Raw genomic sequence first — 17,103 nt, forward strand, 5'->3', positions numbered from 1 at the left:
CGGAACCTAGAAGTTTCACTGTGAAATTTCATACTATTAGAGGACGTCTTCTCTTTCTCTCTTACTAATTCTTTAACAAACTATCATTGGCTGTTCAGTCATGCCGAAACTTCTTCTTTTTGCGGGATTCTTTGACGATGGCCTGCTTGTCAGTCATAATGTCGTAAAAGAAAGATAAGAAGAAACTTCTACGTCGTGAGAAAAAACGTTGCTTTATAGATATTTAAGTAGCATTAGTACATGATGTGATTATATTCATCTACTATTTGCTGATACGATTTTCAAAAATATCTATGCTTAATGTCTATGATAATAATATAATGCTTTCTATTCCATAAATAGTTTAATTTATAAATATGCTATGCAAATGTAAAAAAAAAATTGTTTAAGAAGAAAAAATAGCAAAGTAGTTTATCATATATTCTATACAAAACTACTTATTAAAAAATAAAGAAATTAAATCACGTAATATGAGCATTATAATTAACTATCATTGTGTAAGAGATATGCTTTTAAATTATATAAAAATTATTTTATACAACTTACAACTTTATTAGATTTTAAACACATCAATGAAGTAGATTGCCTACCTGCATCGAATCTTGATGATAAATATAATTATGCATAAAATATAATTTTTTAAATTATATTTTATGCATAATTATTGAAAAATATGTTAAGTCACTAAATATGTAATATTTTTAATATATGTGACGTTATTACTAAAATTTCATTAAAATATTAACAAATAAGTATAACTTTTTTGTAAACAACTCTTTTATTTATGTATTTACATTAATTATTTATGTATTGTAATTATTTATGTATTTACAATTAATTAAAAATTAATTTTTATTATTAACATTTAATATATGTTAATAATAAAAATTAATTTTAAAGTACAATAAAAAATATATCTATTTACAATATATTAAAAATCTATACTTTCAATATATAACAATAGTATACAATATATAATGGTAAGCATAAATATTTTAATTTTTATTTTTTTATCAAATTGTAGTACTTTCATTCTCCATTGCGCGTTATTGATACGCTTAATTGACATTTTATTTTTTTAACCAACGATTTTAAAACAATTAAAAAATAAATTTTAACAATGATCAAAATCAATCTATTCATCTAACGTTAAATATTCCTAAAGTACTCATGGAATGTTAATTTAATGTGAGCCAAACAGACATAAAAAAACATACCTTAAGTTTTGTATTAACATATGTATGTTTGAAGATGTAGCATTTGTTAACATTTTATATTAACTTTCCTGTTGTCCCTGTTATTATATTATTAAATGTCATAATAAACCGTAAAACTTAATACATTCCTCCAGTAACTTCAATAGATGCTCCATTTACATAAGAACTTTTATCAGAAGCTAAAAATGCAATAACTTCTGCCACTTCTTGCGGCTTTCCAAGTCTTTGCAACGGTATATTTTTTATAAATAAATCTTTAACTTTGTCAGGTACAGTTGCAGTTATAGGAGTATCTATAAAACCAGGCAATACGACGTTTACCCGAATTCCAAACCTAAAGAAAATACAATACATTTATGTTTCATATTATAAAACAATTTAAATAAACTCAATCAGTATATAATCAATAAGTGTATCTGATTCATACTGTCCAAACTCCATGGAAGCACTCTTTGTCATAGCAACCACTCCAGCTTTTGATGCGCAGTAGTTACTTTGTCCAATGTTTCCACGTTTACCAACAATTGAACTGATATTGATAATCGAAGAATTCTTAGTTGCATTTGCCTCCATCATTGCTTTGACAGCAGTTTGCATAACTAGAAAAGTACCCTTTAAATTAACGTTGATTACATCATCAAAGTTATTATCACTGAGCTTTACTAAAAAATTATCCCGTGTAATGCCTGCTGAATTGACAATAATGGTAGGTGGTCTTGAAAATTGCTTCAAGACATGTTTAAATGCCGTTTCAACACTATTCCGATCAGTGACTTGAACATTTAATGCAGCATGTCCAGCACCTGCAACAGAGAACAAAAGTATAGTTAATATTGAAACAATAATAATGTAATAAATAATTTTAGAGTAAATATAATAATATTAATAAATATAACAATAATTTTAATAAATATTGTATAATTAATAACATTGTTAAGAATTAGAAAATATAATAAACAAAATTTTAGTTAATAAATTTTTTTTAATAATGCAAAAATATAGGAGTATAAAAATAAATATATATTTTCAATTTTTAAAATAAAGACATTAATTAATTAATAGAATCATATAGACCTTCTAAAGTGGCAACAGTTTCCTCAGCAGTTTTAATATTTTGATCAGTTGCAACAACAGTAGCACCTTCCCGGGCAAAAACTCGACACACCTCTCTTCCAATGCCACTTCCAGCACCTGTAACATAATTTTAAAAATCAAGATTTATTGTATATAAGTTTCAAAATTACTCTATCTATTTAGAATTTTATTTAAGATTTTATTTAAGATTTGGTAAATATTTCAAAATATAAATTCCTTTCTGTAATGTTGCAAATTAGCTTATGATATGAATAATATAATTTTTCCCCTTTCTTTTTCACAAATGTAAAATCTAATTTCTTTAGATCTCTTATCTTTCATTTTGATAAAACTATATTTATTTGGTTTTAAAATTATATATTGTATTTGATATTTCGCGCGTTATTTTGTAGTGTAGGTGTAGCATATGTTTTTTGTTTTGTTGGTATAACAGATTTCCTAACCTTTAAATACGAAACTTTTAACGCTTTTAATTGCTGATTTCAAAGTAAAAAAAAAAGTATTTTGTTTTTTAAATCTTAATTTTTACACAAAAAAATAGTCTCAGCAAAATATAAAACAAAAGATTAACTTATATATTTTTTTAAACGTAATTCACATTTATCAATATATAATACATACAAATCTAAAAAAAAGCAATCTGTTATATAAATGTTCATTTTATAATTAAACTATAGTGTACATATTTTCTCCATATATCTAAAAAAGCAATAGGTAATATGTTTGAGATTTGGCGAAATTAAAAAGAAAAATTTCGATGCAGCAGTAAAAAAATCTTATATTTAATCTATCATCTAATAGAATTTTGCTGAGTAATGATTTTGTTCACTAACAACTTCTTACAATTATGAATAATGTATAATATAAATAAAATATAAATTAATAGAACATTATTATTAAAAAAAATTGTTATAATTTAAATTGTTTAAATTTAATATGAGCTGATACATAAAAAAGGTTCTTAATTAACCATATATAAAAGCTAATATCAATAATATTAAAATCCAATTGTTTTAACTTTTTAGTAAATTTATTTATCAGGTAAACATGTGCCCAATATCTTTATCTTTCTTTCTAAATTAACAATTAAGTATCTCTCAGGTAAAGTAATATTTAAATAAACTTTATTACGAACCGGTGACAAATGCCAGTTTTCCAGGTATAAGTTTCGACATATTGTGACTGCAATCGGAAAGAATAATCGTATGTAATAATTAAAAGCGCTAATTAACACTGTGCAAGTAGTATTATATGAACGATTTAAGGCATGTGCTCGACTGAGAAACGAAAGACTTAGGGCGGTATTCATGTCATTATTTTCATGTGATACATTTAAGGTCCAGTTTTACAAATTATTTAGTTAGTTGTACTTCCAAAAATGTCCATGCTTCAATTTAGTTTAAATTTTGAAAATAACTAAGATTCTAGAAAATATGCCAAAAGGATTAATTTTTGATAACTAAAAAAATTTGTTTATGTTGGTAAGTAAGAATTTGATAATTTTTAACTTTGCCTTAGCAAACTTCTGTATTACCAACTGGAGTTTAACTAACCATGTCCAACAAATGAATTTGTTTTTTACTTTATACAAAACAAATTTTCCATTGGACATGATTAATTAAACTCTGTTTAAACTAAATTATGATTCTGGGTCTCTTTCCATCGATGTAGATTCTTTAATCTCGTTTAACTTATTCTCTTTCTAATTCTTAAAACTAAAATAAGACCTTAGGCTGGCTACACACCAGCGCGATTTACGTCGTGAATACGTAGGTGTAATCCCGTTGTTAACGCACTAGTGTTGACGATCTAGAACGTTTTAAAAATCTATGGAGGTTTCGCGAAAGAAAGAGGGGAGAAAAAGTAGTTTCAGGAAAAAGCGAAAACTCGTTTGATTGTTTATCACGTTCGTTCACAAGTTCATTTCTGATAAAATCTCTGTGAGAGACATTCGACTGATTTGACAGATCATGACAGATCATCAATATTGTGAACGCATTCAGATGTATTTTCTCCTGAAAAATGTTTGAAGGTTACTAATGTAATCACTGCTATTGTATTCCCACATATTTTTGTTTTCCAAACCTGATTCTGCATTCTAACATAATTTCTTGTTGGATTATGATCAAATCGTCCCCAGAATCTTTTAAAGGAAATCAATTTAACTAAACTGAGTTGACAGATCGTACCGATGGATGAGATAGCAAACTCGCGTGAGCGAGAGGTAATGTGGCTCAATCACAACACTAGTGTTGCATCCTCCAATGGATTCGTTTCGATATATGTACTATCAATATTGACAATTTACAAATTACATTACATATATTACAGATTATCAATACAGGTGAATGTTGGAATGCAGCTTATGTAAACATGACATCAGTGGATTCGGGAGTGGAAATGGGGAATGATTCGAATGACAGCTCGACTGTCCAGCAAGGAGGTCAGCAGCAGCAGCAGCAGCAACAACAACAACAGCAACAACCACAACAACTCGCTACTAGCTCGGTCATCAGCAGCGATATTACAACTTTTAATACAGAGTCTAGTGAAGAATTTCCAATGTGTGATTGGAACAGTTGTTTAATGGTATCCCCCTATCCTGAGCTTGCTTCGGATGAGGCCAGGCAGAACTCGTCTGAGGGAGAGATTATGGTGGTAAAGAATAAGCTTTCATGCAACAAGGTAATAGTTACAATGTATCAACTATGAGTTGTAAGAGCTAGTCTAAAAGATTTCTCTGAAAAGGAAAAAATAAATAAAAGGCAATGAAAGAGAATTTGTTTAGTAAAATGCTTTAAATTGCATATTAATAATATAGATTTTTAGTACTTTTCTGCTGAATGTAACCATTTATGAAATAAACCGCTTATGATTAAAAATATGATAATTATAAATATTATTTTATTACTATATTGGATTATTATTATTTTATTATTATAGTGGAATATTATTGGATTAAAAAGATATTATATTTCAGATGATGTTTCATATGTTTCCTTATGAAAATGATATGAAGCACAAAAGTGAGTTAGTAAAAGCCTGTGAGTATTTTTACAAACTTCTTTCATTTATATTCTAGACGTTTTGTATCTTTTATTTAAGTTTTTAAAGGAAATAATGATCACATATTTCTTTTTGCTATATTATTTTTTGAGAATTTTAAAATAATTTAAAATAATTTGTTTTATATCAATGTTACTTTATAAATGATTTATTGATAGAAATATTAAATGTTATTGTATATAATAATAATAACAATTTTAATACTACAGCTGATCCGTACTTCTACCATTCAAAGATAAAAGATTTGCGTATTGTGCGTTCAAGGATACTACGCAAAGATAAAAGAAAATTCCATCCTGTATCCTCTTATCCTGTAATTAATTTGCCAGTTTTGACGGCCATGCAACGAAGAATGCGGTTAGCTGCTACTACAAATAATATAGCCTTGGTAAAACACCTTTTAATCTCAGGTATATCACCTAACAATCATGATGATCATGGTCGAACACCTCTTCATATTTCAGCTTGCAGGTAATTTTTACATTTAAAATGATCCAAGAGAAACTATATAATGTTTTCTTATAAAATTGAATACGTTTGAAAAAAAATTAAACCAATTTACAAATAAAATTATTAAGCTTTTCTACTTTGCCGCATTGATTTTAAGTTTTTAGAATTTTTTTTTAGAAAGTTGCTAAATATTTTTCAAAAATTTTAAAATCTTTTATTTATCTTAATATCAATTGTTTAAAAATTTATTTTCTTTGTCTTTAATAAAAAGAATACCTGAATTATTTTATTTCTTTTTTTCAAATATGAAATTAAGCACCTTATATTTAGATTCTTTATTTTGTATATTTTTGAAACATTTACTTGATGTACTTTTTACAATTATACATTATATTTTATAATTTGTGTATAAAATTGTTTATTAACAATAGATTTATTTAACTTCTACACAGTCCAAAGATAATGATAGTTTTGGATCTCCTAATAAACTGAAATTAAAAACTGAAGTGTAATTTTAATAGAAGCATAAACTTTATTGTTGTAACTAAAATTTTTTATTTCGTCTATTAAATAAATAAATATTATTTAATTATTTATTTATATATTATTTATTTATTATTTATTAAATAAATATTATTTATGTAACAGAAAAGTTTGATTTTCATTATATTTTTATATATTTTTGAGCCCTAAAAAAATATAAAAGATTATATTACTCAGATAATTCTGATTCCAGTATCGCAAAATTGAAGATGTTCTAATTAAAATCTGAGTTTTTAATTTTAATTCATTAGAAGATCCAGAAATATGGTAACTGATGAATCATACAGAAATCAAGCACATTATTAATAAATTGTTATTCGTTTTTTATTTAAAAAATAGAAAATTAATTTTTAAGCAATAATAAATAAAGGATAAAAAATAAATTTGAAAAATTTTTTGCATAGTTTTTTAAATTTGCTAAAAATCTTCCAAAAAATCAGCAACAAAATAGAAAACCTATAATATCTTTTTTGAGATATTTTGGTAACAGTAACAACTGAAATCAATTATCATTTAAACTTTCTTTATCGCAGGGGTTATACAGAAATAGTTCATTTATTGTTAGAATACGGTGCAGACCCAAATCAGCGTGACTGCATAGGAAACACACCGCTGCATCTGGCCACAGTCAACAGTAAAGTATCAGTAGTGACACTACTTTTGACAGCTGGTACTGACGTTCTCGCATTAGATTCGTATGGTAACAATCCATTACAATTAGCGAAAACAAAATTAAAAATGATCCAACGACTCTATAACAGTGAGGATATACTTAACGCCAAGGAGGAGATGCATGAAGTAATTAATATGTTAATGGCATATCTGCAAAAACAAAAGAATATGCAAGAAAAACAGGTAGAAACATTAAGCAATTTCTGCTCGCGTCTTTCGTTGTCCAATACTTCAGATCAGATTCAGGACGATGTTAAAAACTTGTTAGAAAAAATTAATACTCTCAATATATAACTAGTTAATCGTGATAAATAAGATGTTACTATGATATAAACTCTGATTTAATTTTCATTGAAAGCGTCAATTTGATTCGCTGCAGATCAAATTTATTTTTGAAATAGAGTAGAAATGAATTGAAGTAGAAATGAAATGAATCTACAGTGTCTAACAATTTTTTTGTTTTGAAATAAAAATGAGAAATGAGTGATCTCATTTGAGTTATAGAATTGGTATCTTATAGATATAAGTTAGTTGCTTCGGTGAAAACTAGACCATTGTTCGTATATAGTAAATATAGTAACTTTGATTAAAAACTTAAAAAAATATGTATCTATAAAAAACTTATATATATGTATATATATATATAATTCTTTTACACGTGCAATGACTATACTCTAATATTAGAAAATTTAATTATTTTTAAAGAATTTTTTACCACAATATTTATAAAAATTTAATTTTTGTTTCTTTTATGTGCTTATGTGTTTGTGACAAATTATAAATAAAAGATGAATATGCAATTTGAATATATTTATAATTATATAATTAAAATTTTTAATATAGATAAAAACAAATTTTTTGAGAGAATAACTAGGGAAAATAACAGTTTTACTCTTTTTGGGGTATTTTAATCTCTAGTAATCTTTCTCTAAGAAAATCTATCCGTGGATGTGTGTGTGTGTGTGTGTGTGTGTGTGTGTGTGTGTGTGTGTGTGTGTGTGTGTGTGTGTGTGTGTGTGTGCGTGCGTGTGCGTGTGTGTGCGTGCGTGCGTGCATGCGCGCGCCCGCGCGCGCGCGCGTGTGAAAAGCTTTCATAATCATTTTATAAATAGTATACATAATCTATTCTTGATAATATAACTAAAAAAAAGATGTGAAAATTTTTTAATTTATAAATAAAACATTCTATACATATATAATTAGAATTTTTTAAATCTTATTTATATACAAAAATTAATCTGTTAATGATTATAATATCTTATTTAAGACATTGATAAAAAAAAGCAGCATTGATAAAAAATCAAAATTTTAGAATTTAATTAAAATTTTATATTACCGAATTTTTGATGCAGGATATTTTAAGGCAAGATATATTGTTAACAATTGCGAAATCAATATACTTATTTTATGGGATAAGTAGCTTAAAAAATCACGTTGCCAATATAATGTGGACATAACTAAGGATTTCAAAATATACAAATAAATAACACAGACATAATGATACAACAACCAGTAGTGGACAAATGCAAACAAATACCACATTTAGGAACTACTAATTATAAGAAGAGACTAGAAACTTCTAGAAGTTTTGTTCTAATTCCTTCTTGTAATTCTTATACTATTTGTGAATGTTTTTTTATCAGGTGTGCTTTTAAATGTGGTATGTGTTTGCCATTGATGCATTTATCATATTTATCACATAATATATCTATAAGAAATTTTCATCATCGTCATGAATGACACTCGGAGCCGTTACGACTGATGTAGACGCCCCTACGCTGGAAAATGATTATGCACCCCAATACAAAGTTGAAAAGACAAAAAACTAAAAAATTCCTGCTTTTAGCGTTACCCAGAAAAAGAGAGAGATAACAGATCTTCCACTGTTCGTGCCGTCCTGCTGGCGTGAGCATCTCAATTGGCATCGCTGCATAGCACCTTCTAAATTTTGCGCCCTACGCTAGAGCGTATACTGCGTACTGCCTTGTAACGCCCCCGATGACACTACAGGCCAAATCAGATCTGGGCCTTCTTTCCATATCTGTGGTGCATAGGTTGTACACAGAAACCTATAGTTTAACTTCAGTTAAATGTCTTCAGTTTCACAACTTAAACTAGAGTTTATGTCCAATAGATACATTTTTTTATATAAAACAAATATAAGATAAAAAGGTTTTGAGACATATGTAGAATATTCTTGATATGCCATTGAAGAGGAGCGAACATATAAGATTTTTCCGGTTCTGCTTGGAATCGAATTCGGGACCTTCAATGTAACAAACAGACGCTGGCTTAAATTATCTAGCGTCTCCAGCGATGGTGACAGCGATAGAGGTGGAGGCTGTCATCGTTGCTAGATCAGTCGGCTTAGCCACAACAATCGCTGAATCAGCAGAAATTGCAGTAGTTGTTGCTGGGTCAACTTGTGCCGCTGCCACAGTACTTGTACCCATATTATCACGTGTCGACGAATTTATTCCTGCACGAGTTAGGTAACTATATTGCAAGCGAAAAAAATTTCAAGGAGCGTTTATCCTCACGCCATGAGCCTGCTAAATCAATTGCATTCATTTTTTGTCAAAATATTGCAATTGAATATTAAATTGTAATTGAATCATTCTAGAACGTGAAATTGAAAATCAAAATTAATGTCACTCTTTCTGTAATATATTGTTGATATCTCTGACAAATAGACATTTATAAAAAAAGTTTTGAGGTGCACCACCACTGTTTGAAAATCATGACAAATATGGATTTTATAGCTATTAAAGCTACTTTACTATATATAAAATTAAAAGGTGCAAAATTTCTAAATTATTTTCGCATATTATCCGTATAACTGGAGGACTTGTTACAAATAAATGGTTACTCCAAAATTTCAAAGATAGACATTTATCAGGGAGCTTGTCAGTGCGATGCAGCAGCACTGTTGTTGTGTATCTGTTTTACAGCGTTTACACAGCAGCAAATACTTTGTAATTGAACCCCGTTTAAACTACAAAATTGTAGCCTCTAAATTATGAGCGACAAAGGTCGTCACATATGATTCTTTCCGTCGCTCGATCAGTTTCAGCAGTACCGCTTGTTCGTTTTCGCTGCGAATTTAACGAAATTTGATGGCGATCGAGTCTCTGCTTGTTACAGGCCGGATCTTTAGTTTTACATTTACTTACATAGCTCTTCTATACATTAGTTTGCATTAAATGATTAGATTACATAAAATTTTGCTGGAAACATTGAATAATATGAAAATTTATAATTAAAAGAATTTTTTAAATTTTTCTTTTAAAAAACAAATTAAAGTTTTTTAAGGTTTTCTAACAATTTTAGCGCATCGCTTTTTTATTAATTGATACACGAATCAAAATTATCCTGACCGATTCTTCGTAGGGTCTCGATCCTTGCCGCTGCTTGCCGCCCTACCGTCCCCGGTATTCGGCGAGGAGATTCGGAGATTCGGCCTTGATTTTCTCGCGCCACCGCCACCTCGTATAGCAACATCAGTGCTGCCATCAGTGAGTAATGCACATGGCCGACCGGTAGCGTGCATTCAAACTTATGCGAAAGGCGTGGGGGAGGCGCGTCGTGGGTGGTCCGCCGTGGTGCGTGGTGGTGCGCCGACCGGGAACGTGACGCGTTGTGTGGTCCGGCTTGGTTGGTTTGTGTGCTTCTTCGAGTGGAGCTCACTGTCGTGTAGAAGATGCAAGACGCTCCGTTCGAACGCAAAATACAAGCCTCATGGTTAGCCGGAAACGCTCGGTGAATCCGACGGCTCGAAGGTACGCGTTATCGTCCCTCGTTAATTCTCATTGTTTACACGCGCATCTATTCCCACGTGTGACGTTTCTTTGCCTGATTAATTAATAATCGTCGAATGAACTTAGTGACTAAGGTGTTATACGAACTTGTGAAAGGGAGAGAAAGAGAAAGAGAATGCAATTTTTTTTGTCTTCTTAAAGAGTAAGAAAGACCGGCTTCTGTCTGCTATATATTAAGATACATTAATGTCCATCAATATAGATTAACTTTAATGTTAATTTAACTTACTCTTCGCCTTTTTTAAATTCTTAAAAATAAAAAAAAATAAAGAGTAAATCAAGCTAAGATGAAAATTAATCAATATTGATGAAAATGAATGTAAGATTATTTTAAATCAATTCCTTTCTGAATGTGGAAAAATTCGTTTTTTATTTGTAGATGATACTCTTGTTGATCTTCTGTTGTCTGCTGCCTTGCAACTTGGGCTCATCTTTGGAACATGAACGTGGATTTACAGATAATGGCAGTGGTGAAAACAGCACATGGAAGGACAGAGAATTGGGCCTTGCTCATAGACTCAAAGATTCTAATTATCTGTTAGACAGATATCCCATGGGCAAATTGTCACCAGATATCTCAAACTGCCGTAGATCCGCTAAATGTATTCCACTGTCTAAGAGTACCTGTATGGGTACAAAATTACCTTACACTTCCACCACATTGGATCTTATACCAGAGCGAGTAACTCAAGATATTGTTGAGGTAGATAAGATTATTATTTATGTATTTGCATTGTGCTAATGCAATAGTTGTGCTAACTCTTGCATTTTTTCTACAAATATAACCTTTGCGAAAAGTTATACATTTGAGTTGGAATTTTAATTGTTACAACGCTTTTTTTAATAAATAAACTTACTTTGCACTTACGTAAACTTGGAGATTTGAGATTTGTATCAAAAATTTATATTTGAGATGGTTCAGATATCGTCTTTATGCATAGGTAGATGTGAAACATTAACATATAAGAATATGTTATATTATGTCAGCTGTATTTGAATATATTTTTATTTTAACTTTTAACATATTTTTTAAATAAGTTTATTATATAACAATGTTCTATAATGAGGATACATTATATATTTTTCTATATGCATTTTTCTTTATTTTTAGGAAAGACTGTATTTATTGCAAGCTTTGAAACACGTCCCAAAATGCTGGGCAGTTGTGCAACCTTTTCTGTGCTCGATATTCATGCCAAAGTGCATTAATGATACAGTTGAGTTGCCATCTCCAGAAATGTGTAAGATGGTGTCAGGGCCCTGCAGGATGTTAATGAATCACACGATATGGCCGAGTTTCGCAAAGTGCGAAAATACGGAGCTGTTTCCACGACTGTGCCAAAACGATATGAGAGAATTGAAATTTAATATCTCAGGCAAATGTCTGAAACCTCTTGTACCCACTGACAATGCTCTCTCGATTTTTGATGGAGTGGAGGGCTGTGGTACACAATGTTACGATCCACTGTATACAACTGACGAGCACAATCAAATGCATTCGTTTATCATATGGGCTGCAGGCATTTGCTGCACCTTCAATTTGTTCACTGTTGTAAGTGATGCATGAAAGTTGTTTATAAATAATACACATCTATTATATAATCTTTATTTTGTATTTGTGTGTTTTAGGTAACATTTCTCATAGATTGGAGAAGCGCAAACAAGTATCCAGCTTTGGTGATATTTTACATAAATAGTTGTTTCATGGTATCATGCATTGGCTGGTTGGTTCAGTTCACTCCTGGCAGCAGAGATGTGATTATATGTCGCAAAGATGGAACGTTAAGGACAAGAGAACCAAGGTAATGTTTAACATATAATATGTGATAATTTTTTCACATCAACTTGGTGTTATAAAATATTTATTTTTACAGTGGGGAGAATCTATCTTGCGTCGTTGTTTTCGTCTTAGTGTATTATTCTCTAATGGCAGCTGTAGTATGGTTTGTTATATTGACGTACGCTTGGCACATGAGCTTTCGTGCACTTGGCACAATACAAGATCGGATAGACAAAAAGAGTGCTTACTTTCATTTGATCGCTTGGTGCGTACCACTCGTCCTGACGGTCGCGATCATGGCGTTAGGCCGTATTGATGGCAATAGCATGACGGGAATTTGCTTTGTGGGTTACGCCGATCATGCAGCGAAGATTTTTGTGCTATGTCCCGTGTTACTTGCTGTGCTAATAGGAGGATATTTTTTGTGCAGAGGTAGGTGTCGCGTCTTATCAGTTTTTTAGTATAATTGTAATATTGTATATTTATATGAAAATAATAAATTTTAATACGTTTTTCAATGCTTTCTGTATTAATCTAAATTGTGAGTATTTTAATGAATTATGTATATTGTATAATAAATATAAAAAAATTATTCTTGCACTTAAAACATTACATGTATTTTAGGACTCTATACGCTTATTCGTTTAAAAATAAGCAGTCAAGAGATCATATCTGAAAGAGCAAGTTCAAAGATAAAACAAACCATTGTCAGAATGGGGCTCTTTTCTATAGCTACTCTTGCAGCTGTTGTTGTAACATTTTACTGTCACATTTACGAGATTCAAAACTCACAACAGTGGCAGGAAAACTTCAGAAGTTATATGATGTAAGCAAACTTTACTATTACAGCATAATTCTTAAGTATTCTAAAAGATTTTAAAGGATGATTTCTTTTATTAATTCAAGATAAAGTTTATTGCAAGTTTGAATTTTTTGGTGATAAATAGGATAAAGTAGCATAAAGTTTCTAATAACTTTCATTATTAAGAGTTATAAGTTTTCAAAATTTAAGAAAAAAAAATTTTTTCTTTAATTTCAAATCCTGTATCTTTTGACTAAATTATTTTAGTAGATAATATGGTCATACGAAGTTTTCAATTTAAATTAATGTGTAAATATCACCTTAAAAAAATTTTTTTAATAGTAGGATAATTTAGACAATAATTAAGGATTATCCTGTGTAATAAAAAATATATCTTATATTATTTTAAATTTTCTATAAATATATATGAATTCTGATACAAATAATCTAATTTAATTGAATTTATCTTAAGATGCACGATTACGACGCAGTATGCAGATGTCTCTGAATGTAAAATGGACATGAGGCCCAGCACAGCTAAATTGCAATTGCATTTGCTTGCATTATTTGCCACCGGCGTACTTATGTCTTCATGGATTTGGACGAGTTCGACGGTCGATACATGGTGTCGATTTCTGAGAAGGTAAATTTCAATTCACACTAAATATTTATCATGTTAACTTGCCGTTATCGCTACCAATGCGATTCTGAGTAGCATATGTCTTCTCCTCATTTGCAGGATTTTCAATCGTGAGTCCGAAGAGCCTCCGATAAGACTGAGCAAGCATAAACTTATCGCGCATTTATTCGCGAATCGAAAGACATTTAATAAGGCTGGTCGTCTATCCATAAGCTTTCACAACACTCACGCGGATCCAGTTGGATTAAACTTCGATCTCAATTCCGCGGCATCACAAGACTTCAGTACCACTTGGGCGGCCGCCTTGCCCAAATTAGTAACGCGAAGGTGCGCGCTAGTTGGCGGTACTACAGGATCTGTGTCTAGTAATAGACGAAACTCGGGAGATTCGGAGATTAGTTACAGCTTCCGATGTGTTTCCATGGAATCCAGACGAAATTCTCTCGACTCGCAAATATCCGTGCAGATTGCACAGGTGAAGACGACGAGAAAGGTCGCAAACCGGTCGCGTGGTCGGCGTGGGAAAAACAGGCGTGACTTTGGGAAATCCCGATCAGCCAAAATTGATCCGCTTTCTAGGAGAGGCAGCACCACTTCTCAAGATAGTCAATTAATGACTCAAGTGCCGATTCAAATGCCCAATATGGGCAGGAGGCTGGGAAACGCCGGATTGGATGAGCGAACCTTGAAAAATATTAATACTAAAAACACGGGCATGCTGTTGCCTTTTTTGTTGAGACGGCAGAGCGGCAGTGATGAAAATTTAAGCAGCGATGAAAAGAGACAAGATGTGGCTGGTAAGGATGCCGACATAGAAGTAGGCAATGTGGAGAAAGAAGATGAACAGGGCAGCGACAGCGAGAGTAGTCAATCGGAGGATGAAGTCAAAATGTTAGATCCAGAGAATGCACACGAACGTAACAAAAATAAAGAGCGTAGCAATAAGAAGACATATCATGAAAGTGGTAGAAATCGCGAAAGTGGTCATAGGAGCAAGTATGTTTTGCAGGATGAAGCTCTTTTGAAGCATCTGCTTCAGGAGGCTAGTGATATAAAGGCGAAAAACGAAAATGAGAAGAAGGAGGCGTACAGAAAAGCTGTGATGGGCGACTTAGATTCTAGTCTCACCTCGTGTTATCCAGAGTTAACGAGATTACTGCAAGGTGATGGACAGACTAATGCTAGGGAGATAGCGACGCAGACGTCATTACCGCTGGATATATTGGAGATGGAAGAGTTAAAGCAGAGTATTGACGAGATAATTAACAGCAGACACTGCAGTTCCAAGGGGACCCAAATATCACCACAATTGAAAAAAAGTAAAAATATTATGACGTAAGACTGAGAACTATTTTTTTTTAATCTATTGAAAATGCGCATATATAATGAAATATGCTCTATAAACGGATGATTTATCGAAATAGTAAAAATTATTGCATTGTTGATCGCGAACTATATTTTTCTTTTCTTATCACTTTCATCGTCATTATAATATTTATAACGATAAAATTAAGTAAATGTTTTCATTTATAAATGATATACACGCTGTACTATGCAATAATGTACTATGACAATCAGTTTAAATAATATCGCTTGAGATGTATAGGTATAACAATGCATATAAATATTTTTCTACATTTTATTATACGCTAAAAAATAGTAATCAAATCTTAATACGGTATCCATAACTGACAACTCGCATCGAGTGCTAGATAATTAATTTTTAATTTGTGATGACACTAGAATCTTAAATATATCACCTTGTACATATTTTTTCGTCGTAAGAGCGGATACTATTGTATTTTTAATATTGTATGTCTTCCAATGTTTTGTAAGAATGTATGTTCAAACATTCTACGGCGGTGAGATATTCTATATGTGTGTATATGCATGTGTGCGCGAATATATCTATACATTTATTTTTTTAAACAAATGGCTGAATAAAATGCGTTTTACAATCGTCGACATTAGTGATCTATAAACTAGTGGCTACTCTTTGGAAATAAAATCTATTTACCCATTTAATATGATTATAATTTGAAGCATATTTGTAGAATACAGAACAATGAACATTCTTCATTTTAATAATTAATTAATAGCTTGCTTTTAGAATAACCACATTTTATAGTCACAGAAAAGTAGATCGAATTACTTTTATATATATTTATTTATATATAAAAGTAAGCGATATATCTATACATATATTGCTAATACGAAACTGTAAATCGTATTTGTCAAATATTTACTAGTACAAATTTTTCTATTAGAATTAATCATAAGTGTCTCTCTTTGTATCTCATTGTATTTTATATATATTTTGTAATTATTAATATATATTTATGAAGTAAACTTTCTTTCTATATTTTACATACTTGTATCATATTTATTATACATTAGACTAATTATTCTTTCAATATTTTTTAAACATCTCTAAAATTTCATTGTTACAATATGTGTACATGCGGAATATGAAAATGTATATTACTTTCTTAATCAACATGTTAAAGTTCATTGATTGTATTGTTTAAGATATTTTTCTTTTTCCGCTTTTCTGAGAAAAATAAAAAATAAAAAGACTGTCATTTATATTTTTATTGTAACGTATCGAACCATTGCGAGACACATTCTGTAAGCAATGCCTAATTCTAACATACATGTTTTAATTTAAATTCCATTCTGGCAAGAAACATAAAAAATGTCTATCCATTGAACATATATATATATATATATATATATATATATATATATATATATAATAAAATTTCTAGGAAAATATATGTTGCTACAATCAATATCAATTTTTAGGCCATACATATAATTAAATTACTCGTTGAATTAAGCTATACCAATAATTATATACATAGGTAATGATATATTTTCGTCTCAACGTCGGAGTTAAAATCTTCTTTCCGTAAACGGTACTAGGTTTCGCCAAGGCACTTCTCACTTGTAGCAAGAAAATGTCCTCAGCAAGCGTGTTCTCCGGATGATCGGTAACGTTACGATCGGTACATTTACGA

At 30.4% G+C, this 17,103-nt stretch overlaps 3 protein-coding genes across 6 annotated transcripts; 2 read left to right on the top strand and 1 right to left on the bottom strand.

The window, feature by feature from the left end:
* Window positions 1-993: 993 nt before the first annotated feature.
* LOC105830798 (estradiol 17-beta-dehydrogenase 8) lies at window positions 994-3,610 on the bottom strand. Its single transcript, XM_012670387.3, has 4 exons — window positions 3,448-3,610; window positions 2,292-2,408; window positions 1,645-2,020; window positions 994-1,551 (listed from the first exon to the last, which is right to left on the bottom strand). Exons 1-4 carry the CDS (start codon window positions 3,485-3,487, stop codon window positions 1,335-1,337), a joined length of 750 nt encoding a protein of 249 aa, XP_012525841.1. The 5' UTR covers window positions 3,488-3,610; the 3' UTR covers window positions 994-1,334.
* Window positions 3,611-4,015: 405 nt separating this feature from the next.
* Window positions 4,016-7,804, top strand: LOC105830799 (putative ankyrin repeat domain-containing protein 30B-like). Of its 2 annotated transcripts, none has more exons than XM_036282875.1 (6): window positions 4,016-4,353; window positions 4,453-4,536; window positions 4,644-4,997; window positions 5,293-5,356; window positions 5,588-5,849; window positions 6,905-7,804. In XM_036282875.1, the coding sequence occupies exons 2-6, from the start codon at window positions 4,504-4,506 to the stop codon at window positions 7,335-7,337; spliced, it is 1,146 nt and encodes a 381-aa protein (XP_036138768.1). In that variant the 5' UTR covers window positions 4,016-4,353; window positions 4,453-4,503; the 3' UTR covers window positions 7,338-7,804. The 2 variants fall into 2 exon arrangements, with proteins under 2 accessions (XP_036138768.1, XP_012525844.1); XM_012670390.3 differs by having other exon boundaries at window positions 4,016-4,344.
* A 483-nt stretch (window positions 7,805-8,287) lies between these two features.
* Window positions 8,288-16,665, top strand: LOC105839617 (protein smoothened). Of its 3 annotated transcripts, none has more exons than XM_028191344.2 (8): window positions 8,288-11,003; window positions 11,241-11,564; window positions 11,973-12,413; window positions 12,491-12,663; window positions 12,736-13,073; window positions 13,266-13,467; window positions 13,916-14,086; window positions 14,159-16,665. In XM_028191344.2, the coding sequence occupies exons 2-8, from the start codon at window positions 11,241-11,243 to the stop codon at window positions 15,420-15,422; spliced, it is 2,913 nt and encodes a 970-aa protein (XP_028047145.1). In that variant the 5' UTR covers window positions 8,288-11,003; the 3' UTR covers window positions 15,423-16,665. The 3 variants fall into 3 exon arrangements, with proteins under 3 accessions (XP_028047145.1, XP_012541510.1, XP_012541511.1); XM_012686056.3 differs by having other exon boundaries at window positions 8,288-10,822; XM_012686057.3 differs by having other exon boundaries at window positions 8,288-10,822; window positions 14,183-16,665.
* Window positions 16,666-17,103: the final 438 nt, after the last annotated feature.

The sequence above is a fragment of the Monomorium pharaonis genome, chromosome 2 (assembly GCF_013373865.1).
Source record: "Monomorium pharaonis isolate MP-MQ-018 chromosome 2, ASM1337386v2, whole genome shotgun sequence".
In the NCBI taxonomy this organism is placed as follows: domain Eukaryota; kingdom Metazoa; phylum Arthropoda; class Insecta; order Hymenoptera; family Formicidae; genus Monomorium; species Monomorium pharaonis.

Excerpts from the sequence above, each read along its gene's own strand:
- LOC105830798 (XM_012670387.3), bottom strand. The coding sequence starts at position 3,487 with ATGTCGAAACTTATACCTGGAAAACTGGCATTTGTCACCG. Across the intron at positions 2,409-3,447 it reads AAAACTGGCATTTGTCACCG|GTGCTGGAAGTGGCATTGGA; the intron begins GTTCGTAATAAA and ends ATTATGTTACAG. Across the intron at positions 1,552-1,644 it reads GCTTCCATGGAGTTTGGACA|GTTTGGAATTCGGGTAAACG; the intron begins GTATGAATCAGA and ends TATTTTCTTTAG.
- LOC105830799 (XM_036282875.1), top strand. The coding sequence starts at position 4,504 with ATGGATGAGATAGCAAACTCGCGTGAGCGAGAG. Across the intron at positions 5,357-5,587 it reads AAGTGAGTTAGTAAAAGCCT|CTGATCCGTACTTCTACCAT; the intron begins GTGAGTATTTTT and ends TTAATACTACAG. Across the intron at positions 5,850-6,904 it reads CTTCATATTTCAGCTTGCAG|GGGTTATACAGAAATAGTTC; the intron begins GTAATTTTTACA and ends TCTTTATCGCAG.
- LOC105839617 (XM_028191344.2), top strand. The coding sequence starts at position 11,241 with ATGATACTCTTGTTGATCTTCTGTTGTCTGCTGCCTTGCAACTTGGGC. Across the intron at positions 11,565-11,972 it reads TAACTCAAGATATTGTTGAG|GAAAGACTGTATTTATTGCA; the intron begins GTAGATAAGATT and ends CTTTATTTTTAG. Across the intron at positions 13,468-13,915 it reads AACTTCAGAAGTTATATGAT|ATGCACGATTACGACGCAGT; the intron begins GTAAGCAAACTT and ends ATTTATCTTAAG.